At 34.3% G+C, this 19,531-nt stretch overlaps 1 protein-coding gene across 1 annotated transcript in view; it reads right to left on the bottom strand.

The window, feature by feature from the left end:
• The window catches only part of LOC132558006 (protein dachsous-like), an 85,389-nt gene extending 68,934 nt beyond the window's left edge, over positions 1-16,455 (bottom strand). Inside the window, exon 1 of the mRNA XM_060222527.1 lies at positions 14,719-16,455. Coding sequence (XP_060078510.1) covers positions 14,719-16,455 — 1,737 coding nt within the window. The remainder of the gene's footprint in view (positions 1-14,718) is intronic.
• Between the last annotated feature and the right edge of the window lie 3,076 nt (positions 16,456-19,531).

Here is a 19,531-nt window from a genome sequence, read left to right as displayed (position 1 = left end):
TTATCAATTAGCCATAAAACCTGTCTTTTTTATGTGTGACGTGGAAAACAAGGTCTGTTAATCGAACACTCACAAGAAGCCTAAGTAATTTGGTGAATCATTTTCTTCATGTATGGGTTTGGCCATAAAAGTGACAATTTAAAACTAGAATCTGATGCTAAAGCTCTTTAACCATGTGGAAACTACACAAAAATCAATCTCAGACAGTAAGATCTTCTAGGGCTTTTGTCCAAATGTAATTCTGGTCAGCCCAAATGGAACCATGACCAGTGAATGATCACATCAGTCTAGAAAATGTTTATATAAATCAGTGTTATGACACTGAAGAAAACAGAGTGTGGTTGATCATGATCACTAGTCTGTGACAAGCTCTGATGAAACCAAGACTATAGGCCAGGATGGATGAGAGTGGCATATGGGATACATAAATCAGAGCAGTTAGGATGGACAGGGTCTATACCGGTGGCTATTGCTGTTCTGTCAGAGAGGTCATGTAAGTGGACACAACCTTAATGGTCAATAGTTATCCTGTCAATCATGTCCTTGCACCTGATGGTGGTCAAACATTGCCTTGCCCCAGAGTAATGCAGGACACATAATGCTTCCTGTCATGTTCATCTGCATGTTATTTTCCAGGAAACATGGCCATTACTCCAGCAGCCTCTTGTCCTGATGCCTGTTTAAACCCCCAGGGCCATTGGTCACCACTGGTCATCCATGCGGTCACTTGTCTTGAGATAATTGTGTAAGGTGGACAACAACTACTGAGCATCCTATGGACATGATTACATTAAACCTGATGGAAACTATCAGAATTCAAATCAGCTGTGAAATTAACCAAACGCCAGGAAAATCTATCGTAAATACAAAAAGTAATAAGAATAGATCAAACAAATTTATTTGGTATCCCAAAAAGTAATTGTGGAAATCTTTTAATAACAGATGTCTTCATTTCTAACAGTTGAAAAATTTTTGTTTATAGATACTGACAAAAAGCAGTTGTCAAAATAGAAACATGTACAAACTTTTTGTAAACAATTCTACCGCACTGTCAGTCAAATACTGTAACTCTTAAACACAGAAATGTTTGTGTAGTAGAAGACCTTGGGCTACAAATATATACTCCATATGTACACAAAACTTTTTATGTTGTGGAAATTTTGATCGATATTTCATATGTACGATTTTTTGACATAAAAAAAGATGTAAATATAAAGCCTTGTTATCATTCACCAACACAACAGAATTTGTCAAACTGAAGAAACCAAAATGTTGTGCTACTTAAGTAATTTTGTAGATGACATAAAATGGAGGCATTAAAATTTCTTTGAAAGAAAAAATTCTTAAACATTCATGTGTCACAGCTGATAAATTCTATTTCAAACCCATTTCTATGTATACAGATCAGAAAGATATTGCGATCATTGTGCATGATCAGATTCTGCCAAGATTGAAGCATAGATGTTTGCCTCACAAACAACTTTTTTATTACCCAAACATCAAAAAACATCCAAATTCTCTTTCAACAGAATTTCAAAACTGTGATAAGGCAGCAAGGCCTTTGAAATAAAAAATTAATAAAAAAAACCCAGCAAACACAGACACAAACCCACTACCATCAATAGTACTGCTAACTTCATGTAGTGAAACTGCGGCCAACACCAGCCTGAATTAAACGAATAGATTCTGGACATCTTCCACCTAATGTGTGATACACAAGACAGGATGAGTAATAAAATGCAATGGAAAACAGAATTCTGAAATAAGACTAATTCAAACTGAAATAATTGATACTAAATGCCACGCAACATCGACTTGGCACCAACGCACCCTGTCTGATTTGTGGCATACTTCAAACAGTGGAGGTACAAATCTGAGGGAGGGGCTGGGGAAGCTTTGTGGAAAGTTGTAAGGAAAGCATCAAGGAGCTATGACTGACACATAACATGTGATTCTGAGACATAATTTGGCTCCCTTTCCTGCCTCCAGTGAGGCTCTTACTGAGCCACATTTGTAACCCCAGATGTATCATTCTCAGACCCCCAAAGTATAAAAGCCAACATGAAAGGAAATTCTATCTTTGTCATTTTTTCCAAGATAATTCCCCCCTTTCTTCCTCTGCCTGAGGGTGACATGGAATCACATGGGACAAACTTTTTTATGACCGCCTACCATCATGTATTTTCACCAATTTTCCAGCATCAATGCCAGTAGTAAATTAGGGCCAAAGATTCTATGCATCAATAAGGTTCCCCAGGCAACACTTGCGGCTAATACTACAAACACCAATCTGACTCTGATGGTTTATTACAAACTCCATGACGACTCTGATGGGTACATATTCAAAGGGATATAAAACATCTCAGTAGGACATTAAATTACCAATTTAATGGTCATCATGAGATATTTCAAAATGATTTAAACATATTACAAATTACATTAGACTTACAAGCCCTCAAACTCTAATAATTTGGAAGCTTGGAAAAAGCATCTAGATCTTTGAGAGATTGGAGATGTATGATTTACATAGCTGTTAATACCTATATGGTTTTTTTTTCGACACATGAATCTAATTTTCTCAAGGTTTATGGACAAACTTTGAATCATCTTCAATGAGATCACTCTATGTTCTTGTAAGATATGTCTTTAAGTTGACATATATCCACTTTAATAACCAGTATTTCTATGTAATGACTAGACAAATAGGTAGATATTGCTATTCACAAAGCCAACAAGCCAGACTAAAAAAACGACTGACAATAAAAACACAAGCAATTTTCTGAAAAAATATCTTCTTAACCTGTTTATCTGCTGCAAACTTTTATAAATTCATGCAAACATGTAATTTTGTATTCTTTTTTACATTTCTTAAACAGTGGGCCATAATAAATGATTAAAAATATGATCTCATTCACAGCTATCATACATCTATACAGGTTTAGGAATTCTAATCTGAACAGATGCATGACGGATGATACTGATAGGATCAGAATCCAGTAAATTTATTATTTTGATGAAACTATCCAGTAAAGTTCATTAACCCCCTCCACTTTTATCCCCTAAAGTGCATGATTCAGTGATGACCATCAGTCAATTAACAAATGGACAGACAACTGACTGACCAGAGAGTTCCTATCACTGATGGACATATTAACTTAATCAATTTAAGCCCATAAGCTTCTGTTGAAATCAACACTAGTTCAAAGGTCATATGACAGTTAAAGGGAGATAAAATCAAGCATTATAGGCTAAGAAAAGTCCTTTAATGAGATAAACTCTACATACACATGGTGGACCCGCATTAAATTTCAGAACTATATACATACTATATGGTGCTTGACAAGTCTGGACAGGAATAGGTACTTGAGTTGACACAATGGTGGGTGACTATTGCCAACTACACATAAGCCTATATATATTTAAAGGCAGATGTACACATATTGTGTTTTCATTGTCAGAAAAAATGTCTAAAATAAAGACTGTTAAACTTATCATCGTTATATCTGTTACACATAGCTAACTGCTGTATAGTACACTTATAGTACACTATGTTGCATGATTCACAACATACAACACTCCAGCAATCCAGTTGTAATTTGCATACAGCCCAGTAAATTTCCTTGTTTTTCTTGATAATCATAATTTATGCACTTAATGAATCATAACTTTTCTTAAAAATGTACATAAAGCATGTCTCAGTATAACATAAACTAAACCATTTTCAAATTATGTCTTCAGTAATAGTATGTAGATTGGCAACATGGTATGGAAATTGCTTGACCACTTCTACATTTTTCTTGCCACCCAGGGGACTTCCAAGAAAATTGGAATGGTCAGTTAATGTACTGACTGTAGTGGTGAGCTGCTGAGAACAATTACATTCAGCTGGTCAAGGGAATTGGGCCATAATGATAATATGCTTGGTCAGGTAATTTGTCTAACCAAACACCTCACTTGTGAAAACATATGATGGATGTATTAAAACTGACCCCTGGTCATCCCTCCAGCCAATGGACCACATGTAAGAAACAGCATCATAACAAGGTCTCTTTTAAGTTATCACTAACTGAAAGTATACGATCTCTCCATGGACTCAATGTATGTAGAAATTTTATTGAAGTTTTTCTACCACTTACTCCCTCTGCCCTTTTAGTGAATTTTTTAAAAGACCAAAGACTATTTTTTAAAGTTAGTTGTATTTATTTTACAAGGAGTTGTGAAAGTTAGCCCCCTTTCTAAAACTTCAAACAATATTGCTGGACTAATTCCAGGTACAAATTAATATTCACGATCTCCGTATACCTATCTACATGCTTCATTCTTCTATCTCCTTTCACATGATGCATTTCCAGCCCAAATTTTAAGCTAAATATCCGACTTTAACGGAGAAAATATTTCCACTAGCTTCTTTATCTTTATCCCAGTTTATCAATAGTGTAGTGGAGCCACACAAACTGCCCGTATCATATGATCCCTGTACATGCATCATGCCAAGTGTGCATCTGGGAATTACAAAAAGCCACATAAAGTCACATTACTGAGACGTAAAACTTCACAGAGATCGTAAATGTTCTCCCTATGCCTGTACCAAACAAACAATCAAGCATGAGATGGGAGAACATCGGATCCTTGGTATCCTTCGTACCAGAAATGCCTGCTAAATAGTCGTGATCGGCGATTTGACAGCAGAGATGCAGAACACGTAATATTAGAAAGTGCAAGGAATCCCACCTTTATAACAATGTAAACAATCTTACTTTCTCTTTACCAAGACTGACAGGTGTTGCCGCGGAGGAAGCACTACCTGTCTATAATCATCTTAGGATGATTGCTACCTTGCGGCTTTGTATGCATAACTACAGTGTCATCGCAGCAAACAAAGGGCTTATTTCATTTCCCAGTGATACTAAGCAAACAATAACAACCTGTTACCGACTACATCTGATGTGTCTTGTATCTTGTTACTTAGAGTTTATTGATAAAGCCACACTCCGTCAGCTCTACCTTGCGTGAAAATTATTTGAAATCCTTTCTTGTGCATTATTAGCTGTATATTTGGTAGAATTTAACACACAAGTCTAATGTTTCACCTAAAATACATAACATTTCCCCAATAAACATATCCAAACATTACAGCTTTTGTTGTTTTCATGATGTGTGTAACTGTTTTATTACATGTGGCGACTGGAAAACATGTTTTGTAAAAATATTCTGGATCCAACAACCTCCGTCATCATTTTTTTGTTTTTACATGGTTCATTTATTTCATGTACAGAAACTCACACACCTATCTGTCTTAACTTATTTGTTTATGTGGAATTAGGGGGTTTTTTTTGTCTAGAAACTAACTTTCTATTGTGTATGCTGAAAATGATGTAGTTCACCATATGACACACTATCATTAAGTGGCTAGTGATGTTCCGCTCCAAGTCTACCAGCTTATAACAAAATTTCCGCACAATTTACACAGGAAAGTTAAAATCTGCATACAATTCCCATCCATCATCATAGATGGACAGAACACATCTGCCTTTTTTCCAGTCTCTCATACCCCTGCAGGGAAAATCAATCCCAATTTGAGTGAAAGTATTTCCCAGGAGACTAAAGAAAGGTCAGAGAAAAAAGAAGCCTGGGTTCACCTCACCACTTAGGGATTATAAAATGTTATGATATTTGACAAAGTTTGGCCGAAGTGTAAAGAACCATTTATCAGACAAACCCTTGGAGGCTTCAGTAACACTTTAAAGGTTTAGACAAGGTCAAGCATTGAAATAGACTTCATCCTATGTCTAATGCTTCTTGTTTTGTTATTAAAGACAAAAGTTGGAAAATATTTCAGAAAAAAAGAATAAAACAACATTACAGTTCATGATCAAAGCACTGTATTATTAATTATCAAATGACATTATTTTACCCAGAAAAATTGTTCTCAGTTAAATATGAAGGCTCCAAAAGTACCTAAAATACCACTCGTTCTTTGCATGATTTCAAATCAAATATATAGTCATTTGTAACTTAAGACATCTTACATTAAAAATAGAAGCCAACCAGTAGAGTTTGTGAAATTTTCTAAAGCTACCTAAAAATAAAATTCTATAACATGTGAAAGTTGAATGGTGCTGAAGCGTATAATTATCAATATGTTAATTTGGATAATATAGAGACCATAAAAAACAGGTTTCTCATCAACCGCATACATTTTAGTAATTACATTGTAAGTAGTCAGAAAGAATGTCTTCTTGGACAAAATAATTTTGCAAATACTTGGACATAAAATCATTTAAATGCTGTATTTACAGTCACTGAATTGATTCTTTCCTGCCGAGCTGGACAAAAATGCAGAGAGAGGGTTGTAAAAACTGAAGAATTTATTGGATGTAAGGCTGTCCATCTAAATTCTTGGTCACCAATTCATCAATGGTCAGGTTTTATGTCCAGTAAATTGATTGTTTCCTGCTGGGCTGACCATAAACACAGGTTGTCCAAGCAAAGCTAGCTGACCATTAATAACCAGATGCCTGACTGATCAAATAATGTACACACAGGAATTCAATATACAACTTTCATTTTTTACTCTTTGGGTGTCAAATTGACAATAAAGGAAGAACTCATAACTAGAGGGATTATAATTAAAACCTTGCAAAACCTGCCACATGCTTGTCTATCTCTAGCCCTCTACAATGACCACAACCAGCACCTTTTATCTTCTTCATTTTCACTTGCAATTTTTATGTTGTCATAAAATGACTATTAAATCTTTCTTCGTCCAGTAGTAGCCACAATCACCCGAGGTCAGGTATTCATTAGCACTTCAGACGTATTTATTGACCTTGGAACACCACAAAAGCATTATCACCTGGACCCTCCTTACAATTCATTGGTTGCCACGACTACAGGTTTCAAAATACAGAAAAATCTCAAGATATTACAACTCTATTTGTCAAACGTTGGGGCAAATTTTGTGACTTGGGCATCAAAATCTACAGAAATTTAAACACCTGATGTCATTTCAGTACAAAGGGAAAAGGTGCATGATGTCTAAAATATGAGACTTGCATTTTGAATTGAAATCTCTAAAGCTTTTATTAACAAATAAATGATGATTTAATGAATTATGTCATAGTATCAAATATTTCGTGTTAGTTTAAGCAAATCTCAGAAATTCTTGAATTAGCATATACATGTGCTCTTTATTATTGTTTGAATGTAAACATCATGTTTAAGTTGCATCTAAGGATTTCAGTAGTACAGTTTTAAACCTTCACCAAGACTAGAAGTTTAGATGTATCATTAAAGCATACTATTTATAGATCATAAATTTTCTGCAAATTTGCATGATTTTCACATCTTCTTACAGTGCATACTATGTTACCACAAATACATAAATAAGAATTTCACAAAATTAGGGGGAAAAAAACGAGATCGAAGCAAAATCAAATGAACCAACACATTTATGTATCAATATATCTAAAATTGCAAATTCATGCTCAAACATTAACATAAACAATTATAATATTAAAAATGTATATACATTTCTCAGGTACTTACATAAAACACAGTTGTTAATTCAGAATATTAAGTTCTATTAGCAAAACAATTACTCTCTGTTGATATCAACTCTGCCTTGCATGACAGAAAAAATTACAGATTTTTCTTCTGGGAACCATCAATAAAATTGAGAACATAATCATTGGTTCTGAAAATAGTTTCTGTCGGAAGCCAGATCTCCCGTGGCTTAGAAATCCCTACAATATTTATCTCCTTTGTTATTTAAGTCTGATCTTATGAGACAACAGCATGCAAGGTGCTTCTCTAAATTCCAGTTTATCTCGTAACAATGTCAGTACTGCCAGTGTTGGTGTTATTCTGCTGAAAAAGGCTCATTTGTTTAAACAAATCACATTAAAGTTCAAATTGAAGAATTTGGGTTCAGGTGTCATCCTATCTAAAGTCATATGGGTTAACCCTTTTTTTCTATGATTTAAAAACATTTTATCATTTTTTTTGTCCTACATTGTTTATAAAAGATAACAGAAAATTATAAAAAAAACAAAAGAGTTGAAAACATCAATAATGCCCAACAGGAAGAATGTCTTTGTCCTCAGACATTTGATATTTAGCTCAGTAAATGTTCATTCAATATCAGAAGACTGATTATCAAAATCACAAAACTACAAATAAAAGTATGACTTGATAACCTTAGGACATACAGGTGTAAAAACATGTGACCCTTTCACCTTATGATGAGACAGGACAAGTCATCACTGGTAAACCTGTATACGTTAGAAATCACAATATATTCATAGGCTGGGCATCTGCTAAAGGTACACTGCCTTCTGGACACATGATAAAATCTTTATGATTGTCCTGCTCCGGATACAATAATCACCTGACAAAGTATAAATATGGACGAAACCTAACCAGGAATTCACATGGCAAGCCTAGTGATTCATTTTCAATACAAAGACATCAATAGACTTTCGGAAACACAGAATAATTTATAATATATTTGGATAAAATTCATTATTAATACATTACTCTCCGAAACTCTTTATAGTTCAAAAAGCCATTAAACTTTGTCCTCAGGGAAATTTCCCTAACAAGTAATTTGAAGCAACCAGAGTGAAGTAATTTGAAGCAACGAGAGTGTTTCATACTCAATTTTTTTTAAATGTAGTTTTTTTCATATGAGGACAAAACTTAAAATTACTGGTACACACCATCAGATCGATGAACTTTTAAAGCTTTTGTTTTGTAATACCATACTAGTATATCCTAATACATTCTGATGTACTTCCCTTAATTTTAATCACTTTAATCAAAACCCCATTCCCGGAAACTAACAGAAACCACTGGACAATTAAGCCCATGTCTAGTAATAAGCCCAGTGTAACTCACTGGTATTTTAAGCAGAATATCCCCAACAATCTCATTGTCCTCCAATAATTTGAGTCAAAAGCTAGTTATGTCCTGGCCACCTAGATTTTTAGCAGAATACAGTATTGTAAATCAGTAAAAGAAAAATGATGTTTGTATCTATTTCCACTAAAGCAACTTTTTGATGCATATCCTTTAAAAACTTGAAACCCCTAATAAGATTACTGTGACCAAAAATACTTCAACAATTTACAATAAGCTCCGTTATCGAAACTGATATCTTTCTTTTTATACACCGATGTCGCCTTCCGTAAATTTAAACATGGCTACCCAAGGAAACCTAATCACAAAGGTATGGTTGATGTTCAGTCGGTGATACGACACAACCTGCGTGACATTGTAAACGTTGAGGGGTTGGCCATGGACGTCCCTCCTGTCTGTACTCAAGAATGTCCACATCAAACAACGTGTCATAAAAGTACATGATTATTTAGTAAATTTAGCGTAAGGTGGCCATTGTGGTTCAGTCCAGTGTACTTATTTACCTTTGAGAGTTCAACTTAATCCCAGCTCAAACATGTTACCTCATATTACATAACAGGTAATTATACCAAAGCAAACTTGTTATAGGCAACGACATACTGGGTTTTAAAGTTGCCAAACAACACAATTTAGTCTTTCTAAATATTTTCTTAATTTTACAAATTAATTCCATCACACTAACCAATACATGGATTAATAGCTATGTAGGCATATCTTTGATTTTTCTGTTTACATTTTAAACAAAATAAAACCTGACACTAATATTTCTTTTGAAAAATTTGTGAATCGTTATGAGAAGAAAAATTTGGTAAAAACAGTCCATCGTGATAGAAATTGACAAACATGCATTGGCAACTAGCCAAGAAGATGTTAAAAGAGATAATGACCACAACCGGCCAATGTCCAGTTCAGAAGCCATTGTCTAGTGCCTCCGATCTCCTGGTCAATCTTAACATTGTAATCTTTCATGAAAACATCAATTGAGAACGTCTTTTGACACAAAAGTTGAGAAACTGCCCATGGGTATGTGTTATGTACTGTAAATGAAATATAAAGAGCTGCTTATGTAGATGTTTGTCTCCCTTGCCAGGTCCTGAAAGGGCATAAAAACTTGTGTCAACAAGGTCATTGAAGTAGGGTTTTCTTGGTGAGCAAACATCCCAGGGAAATGCCAAACCAGACCTATGGGTCATTTAAACAGTGTAAATATTTCAGCAAGAACTACAACTGGAATGACTTTTGACAGTCACTGAATATTTTATCTCTTTCAAGCCAGGAAAGGTCTTCAGTATTGAAAATGTATTTCAAAAACATAAATAAATATCCAACTGACATTCAAAATCAGTCAAACACTAACGAACACTACCCGGATGGTCAAAAACAACAAGGAAGAACAGAAATATATGTGGCTTCCATAAAAGCTTTTGAGCCGGTTGTGGAATCTATACAAAACTGGGTCTAAATGGAGTTCGCTCTACACTGGGCTCTGCCAATCCCACCAGATACGTATATGGTACATTACACAGTTCAACGCAAGTATAGTCTTTCACCTTTCAGGTACGACCAGGAGTTGACACCAGTGCAAAATTGTCTCGTCAATGTAAAACAATACACTGGATTATATAAATCTGACAAAGTCTAGAATTTCTTTTAACGTAACTCACTCATGCAATAGTTACATTAAAATACAAGGGTGGGTGGATTTCCTCTGAAACGATCAAGTCATTCAACCTCTTTTGTTCACCAAATATCTGTGTTGTGATAACAAATTTCAGCACATGTATATATTCTTATATATCATTTCCTTTAATAGACATCCGTAATTGTAATAATGTAATGCATATACGCTTGATGTTGTTAAAACGATAATTTTTTCAACAACTTTTTCTATAAGTCATTATTTTAATAAAAATCTTATCCTTCAAACTGTTCTGGTTTGGTTAACAATTTTGCTGTATAATGAAATAGAATATAAGTTTTGATGCTTTAAATGCACTGTCTTTTGTAAGTTTTGCCATGCATAATTGTGATATTAGTTTAGAAATGACATTTGGTCTCAGTAAAATTCTACCTTAATATGTACGAAAATACTTATACATGTACTATATTGTACTTTGAAACAACACAAGTCTAAAGTACATATTTACTTAGAGGTACTCAGTATTGATCTTTTAAAAGATAATTTTACTGTACGTAACATCTTAATATATCATTGGCTTTATAATAGTTATGTAAAAGTGTGTATCTTGATGTTACCACTCCCTGTGCACAATAAAATCCGTTCTTACTAACACTATTGGTATAAATTATTGCGGGGCAGTATATGTTTGACCCAATAAAAAGTTAGTAAGTACCATTCAAACTCTTCATACAGGTCTCATAAATGACCACGTATTATCCAAAGTCTACTAAGTTCCTGTCACCTTCCTTGAATTATCAGCAATTTCGCTTGTCTAAATAAGGCACCCCCAAGTCATAAACTAATCCACAATGGTTGCAGTGATCAATAATTTGTTGATCGCCTTTATCACCTGTTTAACAGATAGCTGAATACATCTACCTTGGACAGACCAACCCCTGTGGCGTATACAGCTGTTCACTGAAAATATTTATCATTTATTCCATACAGGATAAACAAAAGAATGTATATAGGATGATAGGGTTTTAAGTCGGTGATGGAGCTCTGTAGATCAGGATATACAATCATATCTCACTGGTTATCTTGATGTTTTTCTTGTAATGAGAACAGATTTAAATGTAGACATCCTGGTGTTTTATTACTTAAACATGAAAATATATCATGTGTAATAATATAAACACTTCCTTTGTCATTTGTTGACAAAACAATTGAATTTCAGCCCAATCTAGTACTAACTGACCCTGAAACTTACAATTCTTTTGTGCAATATTTTTATTGAAAATCTACAAAAGTTGAAAGTACATCTTTTTATGGCCATGTCATTGTATATGCATACATAAGAGTGACATGTAATTTCTTGTGTTTTGTTTGATGTTGATGCATAATAGGAGAAAATATCAAAGTTTAACTACCTCACGAGCTCATAGTGATGCATTACATAAACAGGCAGACTTGATGAACAGCCATGCACGATAATGAATCAAAAGTTGCAAAATAAGATTGTTCATTTTTTTTTTAAATTTTACTTAAAAGTTTACATATTTCAAAATTTTCTCTTGTCCGTCTTTTCATTTTCAAGAGAAATTCTTCTGAAGTCTTTTTTTTCAATGTTGCATTAAACTAAAAAATAATCATACATGCAAGTTTGTTCTGCTTTCAAGTCTTCTACATCCATCCTTCCCATGATAGTCTTGGTGTGCTGTTTTATATTTTCTTAAGAGTGATGTTTGATCTTTTTTCCTTCAAAATCTAGGCTTGTACACCAGTTTTAAAAATAATCTCTGAATCTAATTCATATTTTCACCTATCAAAAACTTGAATTCTCATCTAGGGAAACTTAATAAAATTTAACATTGTTTAATCCTGTTGAGCCTAATCCATTGTTATAAACTGGCTTATTAGCATGTGTCATTGTACTCCTGCAGGTTAGGGTCAGAAGCCAGCTGATCCGCGAGTCAACCCCTACTAGCAAGTTTACTGAATCACCAGCTGTGAAACTTATGTCCCCTGTGGGTCATTTTTGGAAACATTGATTTTACCTAAATTCCAATCCAGGTGAATTTAGCTAACACACATTTTTCATTTTGTTATCAGAAGTTGTTGGCAGATGAAATCTGCCAGATAGGTAATATTTGCCCTAGCTATGACCAAATATTTAAAATTTTCCTAGTCCTGACTAGATACTTTTTGATATGACCCATACAATACATTTAAATGTATATCATGATGTGAAAATGTACTTAAACCAATATTTTTCAGTCTATGACTTGATCTAATTCCAATGTCACAAATAGTATTGTTACAAAGGTGACATATACATGTAGGTATACCAACTACAGTAATAGAGATTAGAAAGGATTATAATCAACATTTCAGAAATAAAATCTGATTAAAGCTCACTTTTAAATTCAACTAAAGCAGTTTGGGACCACTTATTCTACTCTGTTCACAGTCCAACATTAGTCAAGAACTTTCCCATCAGTATTTTTAAGTAACCTTTGTTCACAGTCCAACATTAGTCGAGAACTTTCCCATCAGTATTTTTAAGTAACCTTTGTTCACAGTCCAACATTAGTCGAGAACTTTCCCATCAGTATTTTTAAGTAACCTTTGTTCACAGTCCAACATTATAGAACTTTCCCATCAGTATTTTTAAGTAACCTTTGTTCACAGTCCAACATTAGTCGAGAACTTTCCCATCAGTATTTTTAAGTAACCTTTGTTCACAGTCCAACATTAGTCGAAACTTTCCCATCAGTATTTTTAAGTAACCTTTGTTCACAGTCCAACATTAGTCGAGAACTTTCCCATCAGTATTTTTAAGTAACCTTTGTTCACAGTCCAACATTAGTCGAGAACTTTCCCATCAGTATTTTTAAGTAACCTTTGTTCACAGTCCAACATTAGTCGAGAACTTTCCCATCAGTATTTTTAAGTAACCTTTGTTCACAGTCCAACATTAGTCGAGAACTTTCCCATCAGTATTTTTAAGTAACCTTTGTTCACAGTCCAACATTAGTCGAGAACTTTCCCATCAGTATTTTTAAGTAACCTTTTAATTATTACTATTCTGGCTTCAATCCATTTTTCTCTTTTTGTATTAATGATGTAATTACCAATATTATACAAGGTAAAACAATAATGTTGTTACATTTTACTTAAAAGAAGTTTTGCCTCAAAATGTCTCTGGTTCATGTTTAGGCAATATATACCACAAGAAACACATTGCAGTATCTGTTTTTTATGCATTTTACATTTTAAACAATAACTTTTGCTCTGACAAATTATCTTTAAAAAAGTTTACTTCTGCCATCTTTAAAAATTACATAAAATGAAAATGTCATTACTTATTTTCTTTCGTCACATGAAAAGAATTTACACATCATGTTAGATAGTTACTTAGGTGTTCAAGCTACAATGCCTGACTGACTGGGACACATTGGTTATTTACAACAGTCAAATGCCCCTGTGTGGGTTTGTATAGTTATCAAACCTTTTACATGTAGCAAAAATTAAAAACAGAAAAAAACCCTTCAATTTTAAATGTGAATTTCTTCTGGATATGAACTACCTACACACTTATTTAAGAAGAATCATTATTCCACATTCGTGTATGATGTAATGGAGTGTATTTGAAGTTTTAAGTCGAGACAATTTACTTCATAATGTAGACAAGATTTGTAAAGGGTCTTTTGAAAGTATAACCAACTCTACTCAATTAGGCATAAACCTTTTCCACTCTGATCTGGTGTTCGGAAATTTTATGTGGTAATGTTTCTGCTTGTTGGCTGCCACACAATGGCAGCTATTTTTTGAGGGTGTAATTTACGAACGACATTTAATGTCGCAATACAATTTGCATACACTACAAACAGATTTCCAGTCAACCTGTATTGATGTGAAGACGTATAAACTATGAAACAGCAGGAATTTACCTTCATATGCAACGCAACTCCTGATTTCGGTTTACCTGAATAAATTTTAAGAATAATTTTCTTTCCAGGATGATGAGGAAATTTCATTCCCCAGTATGTTTTGTTACTGAAAGAGTACATAGGTCAACTTGTCTCTGTAGTCTATAGAAGAGCTATAGTAGCAAGCAACCTTTTGTTGGGTTATCTTAAGTGTTGCTGAAATTGAATTCTGCCGTGTGTACTTACCGTAAGAATACAGCTTCCAACTTGAACATTTTCTGGGACAATTTGATGGTAATAGGTGTGTGCAAACTGTGGCTGCATGTCATTTACATCCAAAACTGTAATTTTGAGAGTTGCACTTCCTGTTCGCGGTGGCATTCCTGAATCTGTTGCAGTAATAGTAATCCACGGATTTGGGTTTTCTTCACAGTCAATAGTATCCCGAGCTCGAACAACAACTATACCTAAAGAGGGGTCAATTTCGAACCAATCTGAATTGTTGAGATGCGATTTAATACCATACGTTATATGGCTGTTAGGACCAGCATCTTGATCCGAAGCTTGAACCTGTATGACAGAAGATCCCTCCTGGGCCTGTTCTTGCACTGAAGCTTCATAAATGTTTTGGGTAAATTGTGGGGCATGGTCATTCACATCATCAATCCAAAGTGTGAAGGATTTTGCAGCTTGAAGTGGTGGTGAACCACCATCTACAGCAAGAATTGTTATATTAAAATTTGGATGAAGTTCGCGATCAAGTCCAGCTTTCACATAAAGGATGAAGGTGACATTATTACTGGTTTCTAATCCAAAATATGGGTCAGCACCTTGTAAAGTGACAGTAATATTTGAATAATACACTGTTGGATTGTCTGGATCACTGACAGAAATTCTCGCAACGGGTGTACCCACACTCGAGTTTTCAGGGATATGTCCGGCTGTTGTTTCGTTAGAGAGAAACAGCAAATTGACATTTGCAGGTTGTTCATTTATATCTATGACGATAATTTCTACTGACGTTGTATCTCTTAAAGGTTGTGAAGCATTGTCTGAAGCAATGACAGAGAGCTGGAAGGCTGGCGTTTTCTCATAATCCAAAGGTTTATTTATTCGAATAATCCCTGTTGTTGGATCAACACGGAAATGCCTGTCGGGATCTTTCTGATAGTCCATTGTGTACGTTATCCTAGCATTTTCCATGGAATCCTGATCAGTTGCCGAAACTTTGAGGACACTTTTACCAACAAGTTGGTCTTCTCTTACCTGTGCGCTGTAACGACTCAAATCAAATTTCGGTGGGTTGTCATTTGCATCTAAAATTGGAACTTGAATCATTACACTTCCGGTTTTCTGACCTCCATCTACAACACTTATAACTAGTGCATAGTTTGAAATATTTTCAAAATCTAGAAGTTTTTTGATTACAAGATCAAGGTATAGAAATGGTTTTGACAACTGTCCTTTTAATTCAAAATTCCCATTTTCATTACCTGACGTAATTGCATATGAAACAATGCCATTATCGCCGGTGTCATCGTCAATGGCACTTCCTATGTGTATTGATGATCCAGTGTTTGCACTTTCAGAAAGTTCTATTCTTTTACTCACATTAAATCTTGGGTAGTTGTCATTAATATCCCGAACAATTACCTCAGCTTGAATAAGATTATCTGTCAGCAGCGACATGACGATAAAATTGTATGAAGATTTTGTTTCTCTATCCAAAACGGAAGCTGTCGTAATAATTCCTGTGTTAATGTCAATGGTTAAACCCAAACTATCTCCATTTGGAATTAAGGTATATGGAGGTCCAAAAGTATCATCAAGTCCTTCGCCCAGGCGACCAACATATGAATTCGCAGGTTTTTCTTCATCGATCTCAAAAGTTTGTTTTGTTTCACCCTCAGCACTGCATATCACAGGTAGTAGCAGTAAAACGAAGATTGCTTTGAACAAGCCCATCTTCAGTAGTACTTCCATTCTTTTTTCAATTAATTCTGAACTTTTGATATTATTACTCAATAATTCACTTAAAAAGTCATTATTCACATATATCAAAGCCAATAATTCTTTAATATTAAATATTGGAAAATAATGGCAAATTTTGGATCTCGAAGATTAATCTGACAACACGTTTTCTTTACTGCTGCCTTGTAATATGGTTAATGACAGCTCACTTTTGAGGTTATTGAAAGGCAGGTGCCCGTGTTGAATATTGTTTACAACACATAAAACACTGTATTAATTAATAAAGAGGTGATTTCAATCTAGTTCTCACCATTTCTGTCGGGGTAACACAAAACAAAACACCATTTTCGCCCATGTTTCACAACTGCAAACAACTCCTTTGCGTGACTCGTACACAAACACACCTGAGGAGTTTGTGTATCGTACACACAGCACTACTAGAGACTAGCGGTATACATTTTTCTCCGTTTTTGTTCGTAAAAAGTCATTTTCACAAGAGAAATAGTACCAGTCCACTTCTACACGTTGATATATATTCACACACTACATTTTCCCTGGTGTTTCAAGTCATGTCTTCTTAGTAAACACAAAAAGCTTACTGCCTTCATAGTATGCCTACCGATCTTCTCACAGGCAGTCGCCAAGTTAGCTCAACCAACTATAATGTGGATCAACAGTGCGCATGTCTCGATTCCGACAAACAGTGGCTACCTGGATTTTCTTTCTTAATATCAGTGCACGAAAGTAAATTACAAACAGTCTTAAATCTATATTACCATGTATTTATGACTAGTTAGTGTATACAAAACGTGTTTTATTTCTCTTCTCTAGTTTCTTATCGTAAGAAAGCAAGGAGCGGAATTGAGACGATGACTGTAATGTGTAAGTGTGTGTAGTAGTCACGTGACGTGTGTATACAGGTGAAATATAAACATGTGTCCGAATAGTTTTTCGATTACAAAGGCCCTGTCTTACTATATACGTCTATCTACTTAGAACTGATTTCAAAGAACTTGACAACAAGCAACAATTCACCAACAAACCACTACGACATTTGTATTTTTCTCTCTCGAATATAAGAGAAACGTCGAATCGATACCATGGTCGAAATATTTTTTGGAGACAAATAAAGGTGGTTGTAATCAGTAAGTATGGAGCACATAATGAAGGTTTTAACAATATCGATACAAGAAGATATACATGTAATCGCCAAAATTTACTGTCGCTGTTCAAAATAGTCATAAACTTGAAAAATAATGATATTCAAGCGAAATGTCCATTACAACAGAGACGTATATATACATTTTGTATGTCTCTGATTACAAGTTAGACTCTGGACAATTAACGCAAGGGCTTAGAAATATTTGAAGTCCAGGATCAACTGATAAAATCAATGTTATTACTATAGGTGATTTTACTTGAACATATCGATGTATTGGAAAGGCGTTTTTTAAAAAAACTTTTTTATCATCAAAAACGCATATAATGTCTATCTGATATAATTCTACTCCGGGCAAAAAGTACTAGGCAATAATCTATGGACAAAAAATGGTAAGTAGTCTTAATATAATTTTATTGATTTAACATACATGTCTTTGCTAATTTCATATTGTCAAAAGCATAGTTTATATTAATGGTAGATTAGTATATGGAAAACCGTTCTTGAACACTATCTGATCTCTTTCTTTTTGAATGACCGTGGCTAATCTGATATCGGTCTGGTTATTATGTAGTGGAGTGTGATTATCTAGTTAAGTAGATACCTAGTTGCAGGTCGATAACGGTGTGAACTTAACTGTTTATTACATTTTAACACAACAGGAAAGCATCTACTACCTGTGTAACATCCCCAGGTATCTAACACAGAATACCTGTGTGACAGGTAAGGTGCGAAACCGACCGGCGATACAAACCAGACAAGCCCCAGGAATCATTCAGGAATTTTATCGATAAGCTCAAATGGTTTTGTCGCTGTATAAAACTCACAAAACCGTGTCAATATCACTGACGAATGTCTGATATTGATATCTCAATGGTGACACGAGTAACTTACAACTGAAATTGACATCTCTAATAATAACAGTGTGTTTTTCAGTGAATGTTTCCTCTAGCTGTAAATATGTCAACGGTTTTCTACCTAATAAAAAGACACATTGATGCATTAAACATACCCATGCTGTGGTTAAATTAATTAAAAAGAAATTTTTAAAAAATTACGTTTTAGAAGCCAATAAGGCAAAATGAGATAAAGCAATATTATCTGTTTCGAATTAGATTAAATTCAAACGGAGTTGTATATTCATATGACACTACAATAGGTTTAAGTCGTGATTTTATCAATATTTCAGTCGTGTATATTCGAAATGATTACTTTATCAGTTAATTCAAGATCCCTCAAGAGCGAACTTTCAAAAATTAAAGTTCGACCTTCACATTGATCGTTCAATGTTTCAATATATCTCCCAAAGTATATATTTTAAAAAATTCATCATCTGCGCCAGTTGCATCCAAAGACACGCACATTACATTCATATCTAATAATGGTGTAAATATGTGTGTATTTCACGATTGAAATGATAGCTCTTTGTTTGCTCTCGTTTAGATCTCATATTTTACAACCATGCATTGAAAAGAAATATTTTCTCTCGCGCCAATGTGTCTAGTTTATAAGAATAAGCACGACGAAGTTAATAATACGCATTCCCGTTAATGTTTTTGACAAACCACATCAATTATGACGAGGGGATTGTACAATCTTTGATAATAATTCCCAGCAGAGCAAGTTATCTGTAGTCGACTCTTTTAATTGAATTCATCATGGGGTATCATATCAAAGTAACGCGTGCTACTGGTCGTTTACGTCTCAACTAAGTAATTCAGATATATTCTGAAAAGTCACCGAAAAACTAGAGTTTTATTAAAGAAAAATAACCCTTACTACAAACTTCTTTGCGATCTCGGGACGTTTCCTCGTGTTTGTAATTTCATCGATTACTTTTCAACTGCTCTTATTCTAATGATAATTTTGATTCATAATCTTATTGTTTCTCAATTCTAAATTAATTATTTATCAATTAAAAAGATATTG

The sequence above is a fragment of the Ylistrum balloti genome, unplaced genomic scaffold (genome assembly GCF_031769215.1).
Source record: "Ylistrum balloti isolate Yb309-2 unplaced genomic scaffold, AGI_CSIRO_Ybal_v1 Utg370744, whole genome shotgun sequence".
NCBI classification, from domain to species: Eukaryota; Metazoa; Mollusca; class Bivalvia; order Pectinida; family Pectinidae; genus Ylistrum; species Ylistrum balloti.
The sequence above is the reverse complement of the archived record's forward strand: the minus strand, read 5'-3'. Positions and strand labels throughout refer to the sequence as shown.